This window comes from Mercenaria mercenaria, unplaced genomic scaffold, assembly GCF_021730395.1.
Source record: "Mercenaria mercenaria strain notata unplaced genomic scaffold, MADL_Memer_1 contig_3368, whole genome shotgun sequence".
Lineage (NCBI taxonomy): Eukaryota > Metazoa > Mollusca > Bivalvia > Venerida > Veneridae > Mercenaria > Mercenaria mercenaria.
In genome coordinates this window covers 18,671-38,864 of record NW_026461497.1, presented here as the reverse complement: position 1 = coordinate 38,864, position 20,194 = coordinate 18,671, and the positions used below count along the sequence as shown (strand labels likewise).

Sequence of the window (20,194 nt, the reverse complement as noted above, 5' to 3'; positions counted from 1 at the left end):
TCTTTGGTAACTTAAAAGTTACTGCCCTTTAATTGTTAAAAACTCCATATATTTGTACATATCAACAAACTAAAGAATTGGTAGAATGTCATTAAACTTTTTTCTTTTCCATGAACATTTGTTATTAGCATGTGAAACACGCGGTCTACTACATCGATCTGGTCACACCATCTCCCTCTCCATCATCTACCCCACATTTTTTCATTTATTTCTTTTTTTCTAAACCTTAAACCTTCCATAAATATTTATCAACATGCAAATTTGTACTCTCTATCTCGACCTCGCTCCTCCACCCAATACCACCCCGATTGTGCACTCTTTACCCCCACACCGAAACTTTTGTTTTGATTTTTAATCAATGTTTAATATCAACACCCGCACGCGCTTCGCCCCCCCCCCCCCCCCCCCCCCCCCCCCCCAGGTTTCCCCCTTCCTCTCTTCTCCATACAAAATATGCCATTTTTATATATTTTTTCAAACGTTCCATGAATACAAAAATATCTATCAACATGTGAGGTTGTAACTCCCTCCATCCTCGCCCCCATCCCCTCATCTCGGTACCACCGACGTACTTGATTGTGCTCTCTTGATAATAGCTGTTCTTTTAAGTTAAACGCAAAGTGATGCACATTGTAAAATTTGTGTTCTTTACTTATTAAACTACTCGAATACAATATTTCGCTCTACTTACACTTCAAGAACACATTTCAAATATCTCTTATTACAGTAAACATATTCCATTCAAAATAATTTAATGTTTCATGATCAACTTAACATATAGTTATTTTGTTCACTTAAACATATGTTTTTCGTTGAACTGATTCTGACTAATGAAATTATTTTCCTAATAATAACATCCTTAACTTTTTCCGGATATATTTCTTTGCCATTCTTCACCATAAACCCATTCGGCTTGGATACCAATACATTGAATTTGCCTGTTCATTATTTAATTCCGGTGAAGTTCATACTGAATGTAACTAAAAAGTCAATCTCTTCAACTGTGTTCCTATCGTGTATATAACTTAAAGGATAACTTAAAGCGGAGAAAGGTTGTGTTGTTTTTCGAACAACCGTCGTATGCAATTTCCTTTTAACCTAGAGAATACAACAGGCTTTCCTATTTTTAAGATTTTCAGAAGAATACGTTAAGAATGTTCAACTCCTAAAATGTATCTTAGCTTACGCTGTATATTCTCATGATTAAAGAAGTTTCAGATTGAGTGATAAATATGATAATAATATACCATTAGCATCTAGAAACTCAATGATCGCGCACTGGCTTTCTTTGTCAATGACCACTTCTTTCACTTCACTGCCACTTTTATGTTCAAAGAACATTTCCATTACATCTTTGTTGATGTTTTCTGGTAAGCCTGCAACTCTTATTTTGTTGGTTTCCGTAAATCCGACGGCTTTGTGTTTTCTGAAATGCAAACAAAGCTTACAACTTTCTGTATGTGTTAAAGGCTTTTGGGGCAAACTGCCAGTTTCATCATTTATACCTCTAAGGTTATAATGTGCATTTTAGCGTACCAAAATATATTGAAGTCTCAACTGACATATGATAGATAGAACGTATTTAACCTAGATGTCTCTAAGAAAGTATAAAAAAAGTTTCACTTTGATTTTTCTGTATATTTGTTTGTGGTATTTATAATGCTTAAGAAATCTAAACAGTCGAACTCGCTCGATAGACTACGTCTATCAAGACACTACTTGCATTAAGAGTCCAATTTACAGTTGCTTCTTGTGTTAGTAAAAAATCAGTTATGTTTAATTATAGACAAGTGTTTTAGGGGACAACTATTTGCTCATCCCTGAGGTGGTCTCTAAATGCAAGTTGTACTGTATTATAGTACATTTGTTTCCTTACTTTTGCATTTAATACTTTTTGCAGTAGTACCTAAGTTTAAATCATTTGATTTCATTATCTTTCCTATATCTAATAATTCTTTGCCCAATAAACCTAATTTTATTATGTAAGAAGCGAAAAACACGGAACCATGTAGCGATAGCCAACGATCCAAAAAGCATATACAACAGAGTGCACGCGCGGTTTTGGGAAATACCACATTACCGGTTACGATTGGAGATTATTCGTGGCAACATTTCTGTAACTGGGTAAGCGAAATTGCTGGAAATTGCTGGAAACCGCTACGGTTACGCACCGCAAGTGAATGGAACAAAAACAAAATAAGAGGGGCATATCCAAAGTGGCAGAACTTTATGAATAGGTAATATTCTATGTGTAAATAGGTAAGTTAACAACTATGAAAGTTCCGACACTAAAGCAACAATTTGGAACCAAACCGGGTCATCTTTGTTAGCGGCGATTATTTGATTCTACTCGATCAACTTTAAATCACTTGATTTTATATTTTGAAAATTTCTCAATAAATCAAAAAGTTCTTACTTTTCATATTTTCCTTCCAATTGACTTTTTGATTTTTTTCTAATGGAAATAAAGCAGTGGGTGCAAAATTATGCGCCGGTTGAATAGCTGTAAACATTGGTATATTTCTGGCCTTACAATTTCTACACATGATTCAGGACGAATGTCTTTTAATATCGAATCTTCAAAAAAGGCCCAACTCGATGGGGTAGTCAACAGCAATTCATATATTGAGTAAGCAGTACAATAAACCATAATTGTTTGTTTACCTGTCAGTGGATGGTTCAATTTTTCAACAGAATCAACCTGTTTTAGAACGGGTGGATGGCTGTATTTGCTATGTGTCAATTCTGTCCGTATTGTATCAGTTCTATTTTCAACGTGTTCTAATCCAGGATCTTCAAAACAGAAAACTGAGGTTAGACCTAAGAAAAACAAGACAACTCTATTTGCAGAAATTGTTTGAGAAAAATCGAGGTTGGGATGTATTTATTTTTTTGTAATATATTTTTATTTCCAATAAATACAGCACATTTACAACAAATACATTAGTGCCAGTTTATTTTTTTTCAATATTGATAAACAAAGTACTTTCTTAATTAATCTTCAATATTCATTTTACTTTTATTATATATGTCTATATTATTGGAAAAATGTGATAAAAAAGGAGGAGGGTAAAAAAACAACAATAAATTAAAGGAGAGAAAGGAAAAGAATGAAAACAAATAAAGAAAATGAAGATTTGGATGTTCTCGATAAAATTTATATACTGTTTTTGATGGAAAAATGCATTTTTTTAGCTCATACAAAATGTTATTAAGACAGCTCATATTATTTCTCCAATACTATCAAAAACTGACCATTTTTGCCTGTGCTGTTCTATTTTGTTATGTATTGTGGCTATTTCCTGTTCTATTTTAATTCGTAGTATCAAATATAAAATAAAATTGTCAAAGACAGGTAAAAGTTTTCTATTTTTCACCTGAAAAATATAGGATTTCATTAAAAAGATCAGAAAGTTTATTACATTTCTACTTTGTCCGCTTCCTAATTGACCAAAACTGATTATTTCTACATTAAAGTATGCTGAGATGTTTAAGGCACTTAGGAAATCAGTTAATCTATTCCACATATGTTGAGCATATTGGCATTCCCAAAATAAATGCTCTTGACTTTCTACATACATGTTACAAAAATCGCATAGACTTGAATTGCTCAATTTTACCTTTAATAGAAACTTATTAGTGGAAATAAGACGGTGAATATATTTGTATTGAAAACTTCTCAGTTTTGAGTCTATGGTTGATTTGAATACTTGTCGGTATATATTTTTCCATTTTATTTCTTCTTTATCTAAAACATCTTCCCATTTGGCTTCATTTTCATGACGAAAGTTATTGAAGGGTATTTATTTACATAGGTACCTATGGATATTTCTCTTTTGTCATATTATTTTGTAGCAGAGCTAGTGACGTAGTTTTTGCGCATGCGTATATGTGTCAAGAAGGATGGCGTGTAATTGCAACATAGAGGTGCCAAAGTATAATTTTATTGAGAGAATCAATAGATGTTATCATAAAGTGTTGGTATGTAATATGTTCGTTTATTTGATTTATGTATTTTCCATTTATAAAAGTAATTAAATATCTGAAACATTTTGATTAGTTGTTGAACGGTCACGTGAAATTGGATTACGCGCATGCTCTAGTAGGTGTCTACTGGAAAATTTTGTCGCCATTTTATTTATATAGTTTTTTTGTGAAAGTGAAAGGAAATGGAAAACGTTGTTTGAAATGGAGTAGGTACGTATATATATATATATATATATGGAACTGTTATGTATATGTTATGCTTTATGATGTTGTTGATATCTTGAAGGTAGGGTTTTTGTAAGGCTTGATGTTTATATAGCGATAGGACATAGCCGTGGACATATGTGCATGTGTTTATGGCTGGGAATTTTACACCTTTTATTAATGTTAATAAAAGAAATGTTGTGGCAGTTATGTGTTATTAAATAAGGGTAAGAGTATTATTTTCAGTCATTTGTAGTAGGGAAGTTTGGTTATAAGGTGTGAAGTAGATATTGACCTACTTTATGTTGTTTATATTTATGTATCGTTGACATGCTTATTTCCGTTATACTCCTATTTTCGTGATGTTTACAAAAAGTGCACGCGCGCCTCACACGACTTGCATATGACGTCATCACTTTTTGCGTAAACAAAGAACTGTCAAAGGTTTATCACGCAGCTGTCAAACGTAAAAAATGCGCTTCAAACAGGTAAAGAATTTAATTTATTTTATTATAGTTTGTATTCTTACCTTATTTACTATGCCCTAAAAGTCCCTCTTTCAAACTCCTAATTATTTTATACATGTAAAGAGAAAAACTTTTATACTCTTCCACGGACCCGCTGCTGCGTCTGCTCCATTAGTCACGTGACTGTCATGTGACAGAATACGTTCGGTTTATAATTACAGTCCAGTTCATGAACTCTGTTCCTTACATATTTTTTTCATTTCACTATATTGTTTTCCACAATTAGCTATGTTATCATTGTTTTGTATATTGATATTTTTCAGTGTAATCCCATAAAGGTGGCTGTAAAGTACAGATATTACTCTCCTACAGCTCTTACTAATGCTTATCAGGCTGTGAGGGAGGAAAACATGTCTGTTAGAAGGGCATCAATTCAGTACAATGTACCCATGCAGACGCTCAGAGACAGGGTATTGCATAAGGTAGATCCTGAGACAGTCCGGTCAGGACCTCAGCCATTGTTCAGTGAAGAGGAAGAGGCATTATTTGTAAACAATCTGAAGTACATGGCGTCACTAGGTTATGGTTATACAGGTATTTGGCATAGTTTTATACATAACTGCTTTTCTTCTCATTTATTAATCACATACTGAGCAGTCATAAATGTGCAATACTTCAACCCTAACTGTATTCAAAATATAACAGGAGCTTAACTGCATAACATCAACAGTTTTTTATTGGGCTTTTTAAAATGTTATCATTAACTTTTAGGTCCAGAAGTCATTGCTAAAGCTTCAAATTATGCAGTGCACCTCGGGAAGAGATCTAAAGACCAGCCTCTATCAGAAAAATGGTACAGTGGACTTAAATCGAGATGGCCAGAATTAAAAACTTTAAGTCCAAGAGCACTGGCAAAGGAACGAGCTCAAGCAACATCTGAACATGTTGTTAATTCATACTATGAAAATCTTCACACTGTACTTTTGGCCAATGATCTTCTTGACAAACCAGAATGCATATACAACTTTGATGAGAAGGGAGTCCAAACTGAACATCGTCCGCCGAAGGTTGTTGCAGAAGGTGTACATGCAGTACCAGCCATCACTTCACCAAGATCTTCAATTACTACTATCTTAGGTTTGTGATTCCATATATTTTACTTATTAAATTTTTTTTTGAAATTTTCAAATTCAAGTAGGGAGAGCTCTAGAAAAAAGGAGATTACTTTTCTATTTATCTAATTAATTTTTCCAAACTTCTTTTTTATCTTTAGGTTGTGGGAATGCACTTGGAACTCAACATCCACCATATTTTATCTTTATAGGACAGCGCATGAATAATGAGCTACTTGCTGAATCTACACCAGGAGTGTCTGGCTGTGTAACTGACAGTGGCTGGTCCAATTCAGACACATTCTTGAAATACTTGAATGATCATTTTCTTAAATTTGTTCAAAGGCCAGATGAAAGCCAGCCTATTTTACTAATTTTTGATGGGCACAGGTCCCATATTAACATTCCAGTCATAGAATGGGCCAAGCAACACAATATCATACTATTTGTACTTCCAGCTCATACTAGTCACTTATTACAACCCCTAGATGTAGGGTGCTTTGGACCACTGCAGCGTGTTTATAACTCAGAGTGTCACAAATTCTTACGAACAAGTCCAGAATCTAGAATTACTCGGTACAATGTTTGTAAGTTAGCATGTTCAGCATATGCAGCTGGATTATCTGCAAGTAACTTGAGATCTGCATTTCAGAAAACAGGTATTTATCCGTTTCAACCAGCTGCAATCTCTAAAGCTGCATTAGCTCCTGCAGATGCTTATCACCTCACACCTATGACACAAAATACTGTCTGTTCTCAAAAGCCTTCCGGTGATCCCAGGGACTTTTTTTCTCCTGACCAAGAGTTGATTGCTAAGAAGCAGGAATTTGAAAGTAAAAAGGAACATAAAAATACTGTTAGCAAAATAGTATCTGGTAAATGTATTACTAATCCAGTTGTTGAGAAAAAAATCATTGAATTCTCTGAGGGTCAGAAAAAGAGGAAAACTGAGTCATCAAAAACAGGTAAAGTGTCTAAAAATAAAAAGGTATCAAAATTACCTAAACCTAAAAATGTTCAGAAGAAACCCTTGGGATTCGAACCCCAGCCCGGTCCTTCAAAAGTTGTTGTATATCCTTCTGACTCGTCTGACTTCTCAGACACTGAAATTACTGATTCAGAAAAATGTTGTGTATGTCATAAATTTGAGCCTGAGGAACTCAGAAATATTGTGTCACTGGTTTTTGTTAAATGGGCCAAGTGCGACATTGCTGGATGTGATCACTGGACCCACTTGAAATTCTGCTGTCCTCAAAGGGTTGTCAGGTACAATGACAGTTTTGAATGTCCATGCCACCAAAGAAATTCTGAACTGACTGAAGAGTAAATTAGAAATGTCATAAAAAATGAAACCAATTGAAAATATTGTAAAAACCTTGTTTTTGTTGTGTTTTTCTGTTTTTATATTTGCAGAAATATTAACCTGTACTGTGGTTATGCTTCAACTGTATTGGAATAGATATTTTGAACTGCTGTATACTTTTAAAACAATACAATGTCAAGGTCACGAAAATTGGTGGGTTTCCAAAATGGCGGACTTTATATGTTGTTTTTGTAGGGGGATTGTGCATATTTAAAGGAAGTTTTCATTTTTTATAGTTTATATATTGTCTGCTGGGATATTGATTAAAAGGTATGTACACTTTGTCTTTGCTTTGTTCATGTTATATGAGTGTCAGCATGCCAAAGACCTTACTTTAACGATTTATGGTAGGTCAACGCTACCACGTGATATGTAGCGGCCAATCAGAGACTTTATTTCTCGTGGGCATCTGCGTAAATTTATGATGTATTGCGTCATAAGTTTTACAGAGGCTTTGTGTTTACAAAGCATTTTCTGGTCTCATTGGCCCGTAGGCATTGTAACTGAAAATACAAACTTCAAGTAAGGAGCTTTCTATATGTATGTGAAGTTAACTGCATCAGAATACAAGGACTGAAAAAATTATTAAAATATCATTTCCTGAAAAAGAGTTATTTGAGCTGAAAAAAAAAATGAGCCCGGATGAAATATTTGGAAAAAATGGAGACAACTCCGCAAAGACTTCATGATAGGCTTAGGTGACAATTACCTACTACCTCATCCAAACTACCCACTTTTTACCTCTAACATGAGAAAAGCATGCATATTTGCCACATGGATTAGCAACCTTAATACAAAACTATGTAAAGATCAAATAATTGATTGCCATGGGGAAAGTAGGACATTTTTTGTGGTGAAATTTGTCAGCAAACAGACGATTTTTTTTTAAAATGTCAAAAAACACAGAATTTCACAAGTGAAATAAGTTGAAAAGGCTACTGCTGGAAAAAGAACAATCTCAGCTACCCATACATATGCGTCAAAGTATGGGAAAAATATCTAGAAATATGAGAAAATCGAAGGAATCAATTTCAAGACTGATAGATGCATAACTGTATAATTATACATGGCAATAAAATACAATACAATACAAATTTTATTTATTGTTGGTATGGCACAACAAATCAACATTGGCTATGAATAGCTATTGACCGGCATTTATCATAGATAGGTTACTTTTCCTTTGCACTGATATAACATGGGCAGGATTAGGATTAAGAAACGGTGTTCACTCAACAATTTCACTATATAATTAGATTGTTTCCCTTGCGTAAAGAAGGCTTAGGGTAAATCTCTACATGATTGGGGTATGTAAATCGTTTTATAATCTTACATAATGAGGTGCCAGATTAAGCTATGCAATATTCTATGGTCAGCTTCCCGCTAATCAGCTAGTAGTATAAAGTCCAAAAAAAACGCGATGCATGTATACGTTTTGAGTTTTGCATTGGTGTGTCATACATTAAGATGCCGCCACTGCCCAAATTTAGTTCATAATTTCAGGTTTTCAGGCCAAGCATTTCTCTCTTAAAAATTGCACTAAAGCCTTAACAGTTTGCCAAATTATCATCAGCTAGAAGCTCATGATGATTTATAGTACATATGTCACTAGTAAAATGTTTGAGTCTCATTTAGAGAGGAAGCTTATCCCAAAATATTGTTCAAAATCTTATGTGTAGTCAAACTCCATTAAAACACATATTTACAAAGACACAATTTAGTTACTTTTGAAGAACAATCTTTATACTACAAACTCTTTTGGAATTTTTTCCCAGATTGTTCATGGTTGTTGCATTTGATTTTGACACAAAAATACAACCCCATGCAAATTTAATTTGGAATGTTTGTGCATGTATCACTGACCACAGGTAGCCAGAAAAACCACTGCAACACTACACTAACTCTATTGATTTATATTGGGAGATAAGATGGTTTTTATTGTACATTATATCACAGTTATGTAACTGTAAATTATGAATTTATGTGTGAACAGATATAGAACAAATTGGATAAATTGATTGTGTTTGGATTTTTGTGTATATTTCACTGACCAGGTAAAATTTCAACATAATTCCCTAAGACTTTGTTCTTCATGGTCTACTTTACAATACGCTGTAATTATTTTTTTACATGACTGAATATATACCGAGTTTGACTGCATGTAAAATTGCAAATTTTATCATTTTAGCCAGAGAAAAATATCAAATAAAGGCATAATACAGGTAGTGAAATGCAAATCCTTTTACATGCATATTTTCAAATACATATTTACAACATTATTGTGGCAAAATTATTGATATTATAGTTACCACTTAGCCATTGTTTATTTTTTATGAAAATGTGCATGGAAAAAGTTGAATAAAATGGCGGCACTTTAATCACGCACCAAGAAACAGCTGATTGGGCGAGCTGTGTGAAGGTTTTTACACAATTAGCATATTACTGTTCTACCACAAGAAATAGACTGGTCCCCTGCGAACTTTGAAAAAGTACAACAGGTAACCACCAGCGACTTCTGTAGCCTGATTGGCTGATGGGATTTTGGTAAACAAATATGGCGGCGGCTGTGAGGTAAGCTTCCGAGAATTTTTATTTTCTGATGAAATGTAGGTTTGTTCAAATCAATACAGGCAGTTACAAATCCCATTTCATTTAAATGTTATAGATTTGCTGTTCTTCATTGTTTGTTTAATGTTAAGTAGGCGAAGGTCTTAAAAATACGCGTAAATAATGGCATACTGCTGATTCGCTCCCAGTCTACTCGCTCTTGCTTTGACAGTTCGTCCCAAAATAATTGATTTAATCATTTATTTAATAATCTAAGTTCAAGTCTAACGCCTCATAGATATTTGTTTTTCATACAAATGTATAGATTCTTAAAAAAAACAAATGGAAAGAGGCATTTTTGATGGTAACTTACTTCAGCTTTTCCCAATTACCAGTCTAAATTTACTAAATTATAACATACCCAGACTGGTAGACATAGGGTCAAGGGATCCGGTTATCGCATCTGTTTGTTTATAAATATGATACATATTTTTAACTTTGGCACTTATAGATTCAACAACAACAAAATTCACTTTCATTTGAGCTGCACCATGAGATTGAGAAGACCAAAATATATTCATAATCATAGCTTCTATGCCGTCTAAACAGCTGATCACATGTATTTTATCTGACTGAGGGTATTTTATTGTATTTTATTTGACAGGGGTAGCCGAATTCAGAGATCTATGTATAGATCTAACCAAAATAGTGATTTTGCAACCGGCATGAATCCATGCTGTTCGCTAACGGTTTCTCTGATTGCAAGAGGCGTTGAATGCGAACAGCATGGATTGGATCCTGACCAGACTGTACGGATGTTGGTCACAAACACACTATGTTGGTTTTCTCATGGTGCGGTTGGTTTTGCTATTTTTACATGTACAGACTACCAAGTGTTGCCAATTTATCAGCACATATCACAACAGTTCATGATGTATTAAATTTTGTTCCGTTGAAATATTTACAATATATTTACAAGTCGTGGGCTGAGCGCGAAACTATTGTAACTGTATATAAATAAAGAACAAGATACAATAGTTTCGCGCTCAGCCCTCGAAGTGTCACCGTCACATATATAATATATAGGTTGCCGTTTTGTATAGATTCTATGTCTTCTCAGTTATCATCTGTTATTGCAGATTTGGGAACTAATTGCACTTTTATATTCTATATAAATGAAAGTGTTAGGATGCTCTAAAATGTCTGTGTTGCTATGGGGTTACTTCTTGTAGTGTAAGGAAACACGCTTACTTCGGTAAGAATTCTAGGTTCAAATCCTAGCAGGAAGCCCTGGCATACAGAAAAAATTGTATTAACGATACTTATTTCTGTAGAATGTAATAATTTATTCATTATAAGCCTAAATATTGACAGCTTGAATTTTCTTTGTATTTTTGTCATGTCTGTGTTGGCAGAAATGGGGGAAAGCATCTATATTAGAGCACTGCAAACAAACAATATTTTTTATAATTTTTATTATTAAAAAAAAACAACATTTCATTTTCCCTTTATAAGTCATTTTGGTTTTAATTTATATGCACTGCAGGCAAAGTAATTTTTGAGTTGGGTAAAGTTGAGCATATTTAGCTGAAATCACCCATCTCCACTTATTTGAAAAATCTGTATTGTTTCACAACGTGATCTTAGAATCTAATATCTAATTTTTGCAATGTACTAGCTCGGTTCTAATCATTCACTTACTGCTGTCGCCATTTAGAATTAAGTCAAGCGCATATTTGATTGACTACACTCCCCATTACAGGAGGAGCATGTTCTTGGCTTGTGGCCTCAACACTAGTGTTGCACGACTCGCGTTTGATTGGTGGTAGTGTTAAAATTCCTCTCGAGTCTCGACTAGGGTTGGATATCGTTAAGGACGAAGCGGTCCGATACCAATACCGATACCAACGAAACGATACGGTATTTTTAACGATACCGATACCAAGCTTTGAAGTACATCACATAAGCAATGATTTGGTTAGTATTAAATACACCCTTTTAAGTAGTTATACAGAAAAAATTGTTTTGATATATAAACATTTTAAGTCTGTTAATTTGATGTTGTACTAGAACTATGAAAAAGTAAAAGAAATAAACATGTCTTACAGACTAGAGTTTTTCAACAAAAAAAAACCAGAGTAGATACGTCGCTCAATAAGGACTCACTGACTGTAGTAATGCTTGCTCAGCACTGACGAGAACTGTTAAATTCAACACTTACTAGCTTTCAAATTAACCCATTTAACAAGTCAGACTTATTGTCACTCATGATAAATCTTCAACCAGGTTAACTAGTAATGTATTTAAAGTGCAACATTTTTTTTAACACAATTTTCATTGAAAAATAACCCTCAAAACGCTTGAAACGTATTTCTATTAGTTCGTGAAAACCGATGACTTGTTTACGTAGGTTACAGCTTAGTTTCGTAACTTTTTTTTTCAAATAATTTCTTTTTATCATTTGTTTTGATAGAATATGACAAAGAGCAAAAACTGTCGTATATTTTGCAATTAAGTATGATTTACGTAGTTTAAAACGACGGGAAAAGAAGTTTTTATAATAATATTTAGCATACGAAATTATTCGCAAGGCCAGCTCTCCATGTTACTCTGAGCGGTGTCACAGTAAACAATGTCGATCGTGTTATTACTGTGTTTCAAATACTAATTGCTTATTTTCTGCTTTCTTTTGCCGCGGATTTGGTAATTATTTTGTTTATTTACTTTTATGGAAATACCGAAATAGGAACCGGTTCTTTACGAAACGGTATATACTGGTACTTTTCGAAGTGATTATTCGGTACGGTACCGATACCGGGACCCGGTATCCAACCCTACTCTGGACTCTACCCGAATCAAACGCACCCCTGGTTCGTTGCTGACACAGAAGTTGAGGAAATTGATCAGTTATGATGGGAAATATATGGTAGAGACGTTTGTAATATCAAAATAATTATATTTTTTCACTGGGCTCATGATGGAATTAAAATTTTAGCATCTTATTGCCTTTATTGATGACCAAAGGTGGTATTTTTAACCTCCCTTTGCAACTATGGCATTGTCATAAAGTTTCCATTTTGAGAAAAAGTTCAGCTCGGGCCTGGATAAAACATGTCATTTAGCAGAATTTAAATACAACATAACATTCTCAAGTTTCCACCTACATTAGATTATAAGGGAAAACATGTAAACGACTGCATTTTGATACATTTTATTGTTATATTTATAGCTCGTACGTGCGCTTTTAGTTCCTTCGGCTAAGCAATGTGGCAGGGTTTTGGGGGAGGGGGGTAAAAATCACAATGGGCATTTAGATAAGTGTTGGTTGTGAAACAGAATTTTATCAGCTCTAAATCCAATTTTAGTTATTTATGTAATTTGTTTATTAACAATTGAATGCTGCAATACCCTTATTGTCGAGCCCGCTTGCGGAAGCGAAGACATAGTTGTCCAAATGGCTGTTCGGTGTATGTGCGTGCGTCAGTGGGTGCATCCGTCCGGGTTTGTTTGTCCGGACCATAACTTTGACATGCATGGAGCAATCTTGTTTATATTTGGCACGAATGTAAACCTCAGTGAGACGGAGTGTCATGCGCAAACCCCAGGTCCCTATCTCAAAGTTCAAGGTCACACTTAGAGGTCAAAGGTCAAATTCAATAATGACTTTGTCTGGAGCATTTCTTCTTCATGCATGGAGGGATTTTGATGAAACTTGGCACAATTGTTCATCATCATGGGACGGAGTGTTCTGCGCAAGAATCAGGTCCCTAGGTCTAAGGTCAAGGTCATGCTTAGAGGTCAAAGGCTACAAGAATGACAACTTTTTGCGGAGCATTTCTTCTTCATGCAAGGAGGGATTTTGATGTAACTTGGCACAAATGTTCACTACCATGAGACGGAGTGTCTTGCGCAAGAACCAGGTCCTTAGGTCTAAGGTCAAGGTCACACTTAAGAGGTCAAAGGTCAGATACAAGAATGGCATTGTCCGGAGCATTTCTTTTTCATGCATAGAGGGATTTTGATGTAACTTGGCACAATTGTTCACCATCATGAGACAGAGTGTCATTCGCAAAAATCTAGAATTACTTCCCTTTGTTGTTACTATAAAATAGTATATTGTAACTTTTTCATTACTGGTCATAGGGAAAAATCAAGACCACTTTTCTGTAGTACAACATGCATGTTACATCCAATTTTGAGATGTATTTTGACCTATCTCTACTGGTTAGAATTTTTGTGTGGACTTAGAATTATTTTTTTTTTTTTTTTTTTTTTTTAACGTTTACTTCCCTTTGTTGTTACTACAAATAACTTATATTGTAACTTTTTGCAATTTTTTTTTTATTTGGCATAAATGTTTGCCTCAATGAGACAGAGTGTCGTGTGCAACTCCCAGTCCTTCTGACAGCTGACGGGCTCGACATGTTGCCCGTGGGCATCTAGTATTTATGTGCTGTCCTGGTTTTCTTTGCTGTTTGTTTTATGCGGAGGCTATATTGTATTACTGAAATGAAAAATACGGTACTGCAGATTGCCCAACAGAACATATACTAAAATGTTGTGAGTGTAGGAAGTTATAGCCTGGAATGTGCCAGATATCCAGTAGTTATTTAGGGGATTTTATGTCTAGAAATATATGAACTTTGTTAAAAAATAACCAAAAGTCCACTCTGAGGAATATTTTTCCCAAATTAAATTTTGCTGAGGGAGCTTGGCAGGGTTTGGCAGCATCACATTTTGTGGTTTAGCAAGACGTTGCCTATTGCTTGTCTAGAATTAGGTTGGTAATTATTGATTAAATGATGATTTGAAGTTCAGCAACCTGTTATGAATTTTATTAAGTTAGCAATTTGTGCTGCCTGCATTATGTCGTTATGTAAATTAAAGTTTAAGGGCTGTTCATTTGTTGAGAATGTAATTATTTCACTGGAAAATTGTTTAAGCGTTCTTTTTCATGTGTCTTCATACAGTGCGCATTACGTGTTCCTTACTTCAGCACATGTATGGCTGCATGAGGTTGTTTGGGTTTGAATGCTAAATTTTTTTTGTTTTACCTATATGTAGTGATGTGAATGGTTTCTCTGTCTCTGGTGGCATTGCTTACTTTTACAGTTGTAAGGTGCCGATGTGAAGTGAGAAGGCTGCGTGTAGTTCCACATACTGGAACAGAGTGCAGCATTGTAAATTGATTATTCGAGATGTCTGAATGTTTGTTTACATGTATTATTTTTTTTAGTGGCTATGGTCAATAATTTGATCTTGTATCTGTGATTGTGTTCCTGGTCATTGTATGGAAATTTTGATGGTTTTTTTTTTTTGCGAGTTGATTTTTATAATTTCCAATGAGCTTGGCCTTCACTAGTGCAATGGTTTCTATAATTTGGCAGCCTTTATAGATTTAGCAATAAACATTCATGTTCAATAATGCCAGTGCTGTTGTGCTGAGTATACCGTGAAAAAACCATATCTTCTCTTTTTGGTATCCCTAAATTCAGGACTAAAGATTTGCTCTTGTCCAAGTGTATATTTATAACGCAATCGTCAATATATAACATATGGGTTATAACTTTCTTGTTTAATTTTTGTTTTTCTTTTTTCTTCATTTGCATTTCATACAAAAAACTTATTTGGTGCTTTTGTTTTAGACAGTGCTGTAAGTAAAGATTCATTTCTATCATATACTATGTTACTCTCTTTCATCTGTACCTTTATATTTTGTGGTATGCATTTAACTAGCTGATGGTACTTTAAATAATCTATATTTTCCAAATCATAAATATACTTTGGAAGGAATAAAAACTCTTTGACCTATAGTCAAAGAAGTGTTGTATATACTTAATGCCTTTTTCGGGATGTATTTATACACGGTATCTGGTCATTAAAAAATTTGTCTGGAGTGATACTCATAGTGGCTATTTGTACTTTAAATGAACACTATATAACTTCTACCACATCTGTTTGACTTAAAACAATATAGACTGATAAAGCTAGCAAACAAAAACATTTATTTCTAAATACATAACACATGTAATCGGCAACAAATTGATGAAGTTTCCACATTACATGTATGCTTTAAGAATAAACCCCCAAATCGCTGCTTATGGCTATTGTACTTTATATGTAATAAATATTTAATCTTGCATTGGTACAAAAGAAACAATGATATCCGTTTATTTAAATCATATCAAAGTGATTAAATTTAACCCTGAGTACTTACATAGGTTTTTGAATTATACCGTTTGTACAAACCTGAATCATTGCTGTCTTCATGTGTAGTTTTAATATCTTGTTGTTGTGAATAAGTAGAAAGTTCAATATCTGACTTGTTCATGAACTGCGGCGTATAACGTCTACCATCTGTATTTCCCAAATCTGATTTAAATCTCGGAGTGGATGGTATATATCTCGGTTTCTTAGCTATGAAAATCAATTACATACAACAGATTATATGGACAAAAACTGCGATATGTTATTACGTTAAATCATTTAGATCACATTAATTGCCGCTGTATACCAGTATTACATGTAGAAATAAGTATGTAGCTAATAAAAAGTAAAAAATAACATTCATAGCAAAGATAGGGGCAGTTGAGGGACAATGGGGAAATGTTTACGTCGCTTTAAGCAACGTCACATTTGTTGTCACATCCGGCGACACCCATAAGACCTCGAATCGACCACGCCTTCTCAGAGAGCACTTCCTGCAAGGGCATCATGGATGTTACTTCTTGTAACTCTCTATCGGCGTTGTTCATTAATACTTAATACAGGTACCGGTGTGCCTAATTGTTGCTTCGAAATGCACAAAACTACCTGCCAAATAGTTTGTTTATTCATATTCCGTGTAACAGTTTTTTCTTCTATAATTATGTTTTATCTTTATCCCTTGGCAGGACCTTCAGCTCGTCGATTTGTGTTGTTATGCAGACGAATGGCTCACTGTTCAGGAAGATCAGTCGGTACACTCGAACTTCTTTGAATATGTTCGGCCCTTTCAATAATCTATTCGAACAGAAGTTTAGAACCTATATTGTAGACCAGTATCTGTGTATCGGTGATGTATTTTCTGTGGCAGTTACGGACGCATGCTGTCAAGGGCATTACCAAAAGCTGTTACTGTGCAACGTTTAGTGCTGTGTCAATTGTGCTATTTATTTATTTTTCTAAAGGCTTTAGTGAAAGTATAAAGGCGAACAGTTCTTGTTAATTGTAACAATGTGTGAAAAGTTAACTTGCCTTAAAGAGAAAAGGTTAGATAGAAATGCAAATGCAATGAAAACAGAGATGTTACATACAAATAAGAAGAGGGAAAGTAAAGAAAATGCGGTATTATGATTATATAGTCTTTATTTTTTATCTTATAAAAATGTATTTATGAAAAAATGGTAGTTCACTGATGTTATATGTGTGGAGAAAAATACTTAACAAAAAAGGTAAAAATCGCATAATTACCTGACCTATAAATGATTTACTTTCTGCGTCCTAGAAATGGATGTTAATATCTTAAAAACGGATATTAGGGTGTTTGTCTGACTTATACAGTAATACAGAAACAAAGCTATCCATTGTGAATTTTGAATTATTTTTATTGTGTTTACTTTTCTATGTAAGGTAGTAAAAATAGAAGGTGTTTTTGTCACAGAAACATATGTCTCCCGCTAAGTATACCTTTAGCTCTGGTGGCATTTTTGTGCAGCCAGCAAAGCGGAACATGTCGGCGATATTCACAACTAGGCTCAGTACTGATCACTCCTGTGAAGTGTCGTCGAAATATGTCCAGTAGTTTCACCTTTGAAAGCCGGACAAGATTTTTTCTACAGTTCTGGCGGCCATTCCGTGCAGCAATATGCACAACCTGCACAACTAGGTTTTGTTATAACCACTCCTGTTTCGTCTAAATTCAACCAGCAGTTTGACCTGTGAAAGCTGTACAAGATTTTTTCTATCTTTAGCTCTGGTGGCCATTTTGTGCAGCGAAGCGGAACGTGTCGGCTATATGCATAATTAGGCTTCGTACTGAACACTCCTATGAAATTTCGTCGAAATCGTCGAAATCAAGCCAGCAGTTTGTCCTCTGAAAACCGGACAACATCTTTCTATTTTTAGCACTGGTGGCCATTTTGTGCAGCAAAGCGGAACCTACCAGCATATGCACAACTAGAGTTGATCACTCCTGTATATTATGTTGTAATCAAGCCAGGTTGACCTTTGAAAGCCAGACAATACCTTCTATCTTAAGTCCGGTGGCCATTTTGGCGGGAAGTTCGGCGATATGCACAACTAGGCTTGGTACAGATCACTTCTGTGAAGTTTCGTCAAAATCCGACCAGCAGTTTGACCTGTGAAAGCTTGGCAACATTTTTTCTATTTTATCTTTTGTGGCCATTTTGTGCGGCAAAGCGGTACGAGCCGACGATATGCATAACTAGGCTTATTACTGATTACTCCTGTGAAGTTTCGTCCAAATCCGGTCAAGCTAAATGCGGACAAACGGATGGAGAGACAGACGGCGAAGGCAAAACAATAGGTCTTCCCCACCTATGGGGGGCATTATGATAGAAATATTAAATGAATTCAAGAAATACTCATAGTTTGTTTCAGTTCTTGAGTCTTATATTTGAATAACTATTTCAATTCTAGCATGCATTTATCCGGTTTATACCTTTAAAACGGTCGAAATGTATAAATATGCATATGTGTAATTAAGACAAGGTTTGTCTGATTTTTTAATAAGCTTGCGTTTCATTGCTCTAGTTATACATCCATTTTTGTAGGTAGCGTCAGAAGCAACATTGCCTAAAAGAAACAACATGATATCTCCATTTCTCTTCCCAATATTTTAATGGTGATTTATCTAAACTATCCATTGAATGCAACCAGACAAAAAAGTAGCAGACCCGTCTGGTTTAATGAACTTTCTTCTTGGCGTGACGTTTTGATATGCATTTGACTGATCATGATGACTTTGTCCTCAAACAAAACACAATAGGGGTTTATCTTTATCATTATCTTACACAAGAAAAAATAAACCATGTTCATGACCCACATATTTTGACCTTTATAAAAATACGGTACTCCTCCTTGACTTAGATAAAGATATAAAACTTCCTTTCACTCATTTACATGGTGCTACGTAACTAGTAATAAGCGCATTTATCGTATCATGTGAAATTTTAATCTAAAAATGTATTTCAAAATCCGCTTTGCGTGAGAGAATTTTTTAGTCCAGAACTGAAATATTGATTTTAGTGCTAAAGACTTGAATACTACTTTTTTCTAAATAGTCTTAAAAATGAGTGTTCTTTGTTAGTTATAAATAGAGGATATTACATGAGTATCTTTTCATATTGAATTTATTAAACGAGTTGAATAAAATAATATAATGCGAGGTTCGCCGAGCATTTTATCAATTTTATTCAACGAGTTTAATGAATTCAATGTGGAAAGTCACAAATGTAATATTCTTTTTATCACATGTTAGTTTTTCCTGCCGAAAAATTTCTTCTTCCTTTAGCTATTAAAAACAAGTCAATTTGACCAACGTCTCATAAACTTTAAACGACGTCGACGTCGAAGGTTTATTACACTAGTGTATTATCATTTTTATGTAATGGCTTTATTACACTCCCGCGACGTCAATCATGTGATAAATGCAGTTATACAGTGGACTTAAATGCACAATGTACCAGACGGACTGGTGAACGGTAACAGTATGGATTCCAATCAGAAGGGGCTTCTTTCAACTTATAATTTATCGAGAATAATGTAACAGACACCGGCTAGTGTGTCATTTATATTGAATGTTACAAAAATGTATTAAATAAAAAGAAGTATATGAATTACCTGGAACCGGAGGTTTTTCAGGTTTTCGAGATCTAGCGCTTGGAAAATTGGCTTCAGCAATTAATGGAATTACTCCCGTTGTATGAGAACTATCTTCCGAAACAAAACTCTGAAGTTCTGTTATTATAGGACGAGAGAGTGTGGGATCATCGCCTAAAATAACAATGATATATTCTTAACTTACAAAAAGCATTTTCATACATAACCAGTATAAATAAAGACATCGAAATTCAAAGTAGTTGAACATATAACGTCATATCAATATGGAGAGTGATAATTTAGCCCATAGGGAAATATAGAACACGCTCTGTTAAAGACAGTAAAGTTATTGAAAAAAAACTTGTAGTAAGTGCATAGAGCATTTCATACATGACTTTGATCCTTAGCAGCGACATTGACCGTTAATCGTTGGGTACGACGAATTGTCGTCTATCTTTGGGAAGCTGTGCTTAGTTGTCTTGAAACAAAAATATATAAAAGAATTTAAAACGAGCATTGGAAATGATAAATTGACCTTGTTTGGAATCTTAGCTAGGAACGACTCGAGTTTCGGCGCAAAACGTCGAAATTAGATCCTGTTAATTTGAGCAAGTTAACCTTGCCAACGGTTTTCGTTAATCCACCACTACATTAAACGATTTTTAGACTTCATCTAGAAAAATAACTTAAAA

General features: G+C 34.5%; 2 protein-coding genes across 3 annotated transcripts in view; one reads left to right on the top strand and one right to left on the bottom strand.

Moving 5' to 3' along the window:
- Positions 1 to 843: 843 nt before the first annotated feature.
- Positions 844 to 20,194, bottom strand: part of LOC128552998 (uncharacterized) — a 35,291-nt gene continuing 15,940 nt past the window's right edge. Inside the window, exons 12-15 of the mRNA XM_053534098.1 lie at positions 19,524 to 19,676; positions 15,930 to 16,097; positions 2,665 to 2,793; positions 844 to 1,426 (exon numbers count right to left, since the gene is read on the bottom strand). Of these exons, the coding sequence (XP_053390073.1) occupies positions 1,386 to 1,426; positions 2,665 to 2,793; positions 15,930 to 16,097; positions 19,524 to 19,676 (491 nt within the window). The 3' untranslated portion in view covers positions 844 to 1,385. The remainder of the gene's footprint in view (positions 1,427 to 2,664; positions 2,794 to 15,929; positions 16,098 to 19,523; positions 19,677 to 20,194) is intronic.
- On the top strand, positions 4,098 to 7,331 carry LOC123531140 (uncharacterized). 2 transcript variants are annotated; one of them, XM_053534099.1, is made up of 4 exons: positions 4,098 to 4,197; positions 4,982 to 5,252; positions 5,430 to 5,795; positions 5,932 to 7,331. In XM_053534099.1, the coding sequence occupies exons 2-4, from the start codon at positions 5,069 to 5,071 to the stop codon at positions 7,095 to 7,097; spliced, it is 1,716 nt and encodes a 571-aa protein (XP_053390074.1). In that variant the 5' UTR covers positions 4,098 to 4,197; positions 4,982 to 5,068; the 3' UTR covers positions 7,098 to 7,331. The 2 variants fall into 2 exon arrangements, with proteins under 2 accessions (XP_053390074.1, XP_045167856.1); XM_045311921.2 differs by lacking the exon at positions 4,098 to 4,197 and adding an exon at positions 4,438 to 4,679.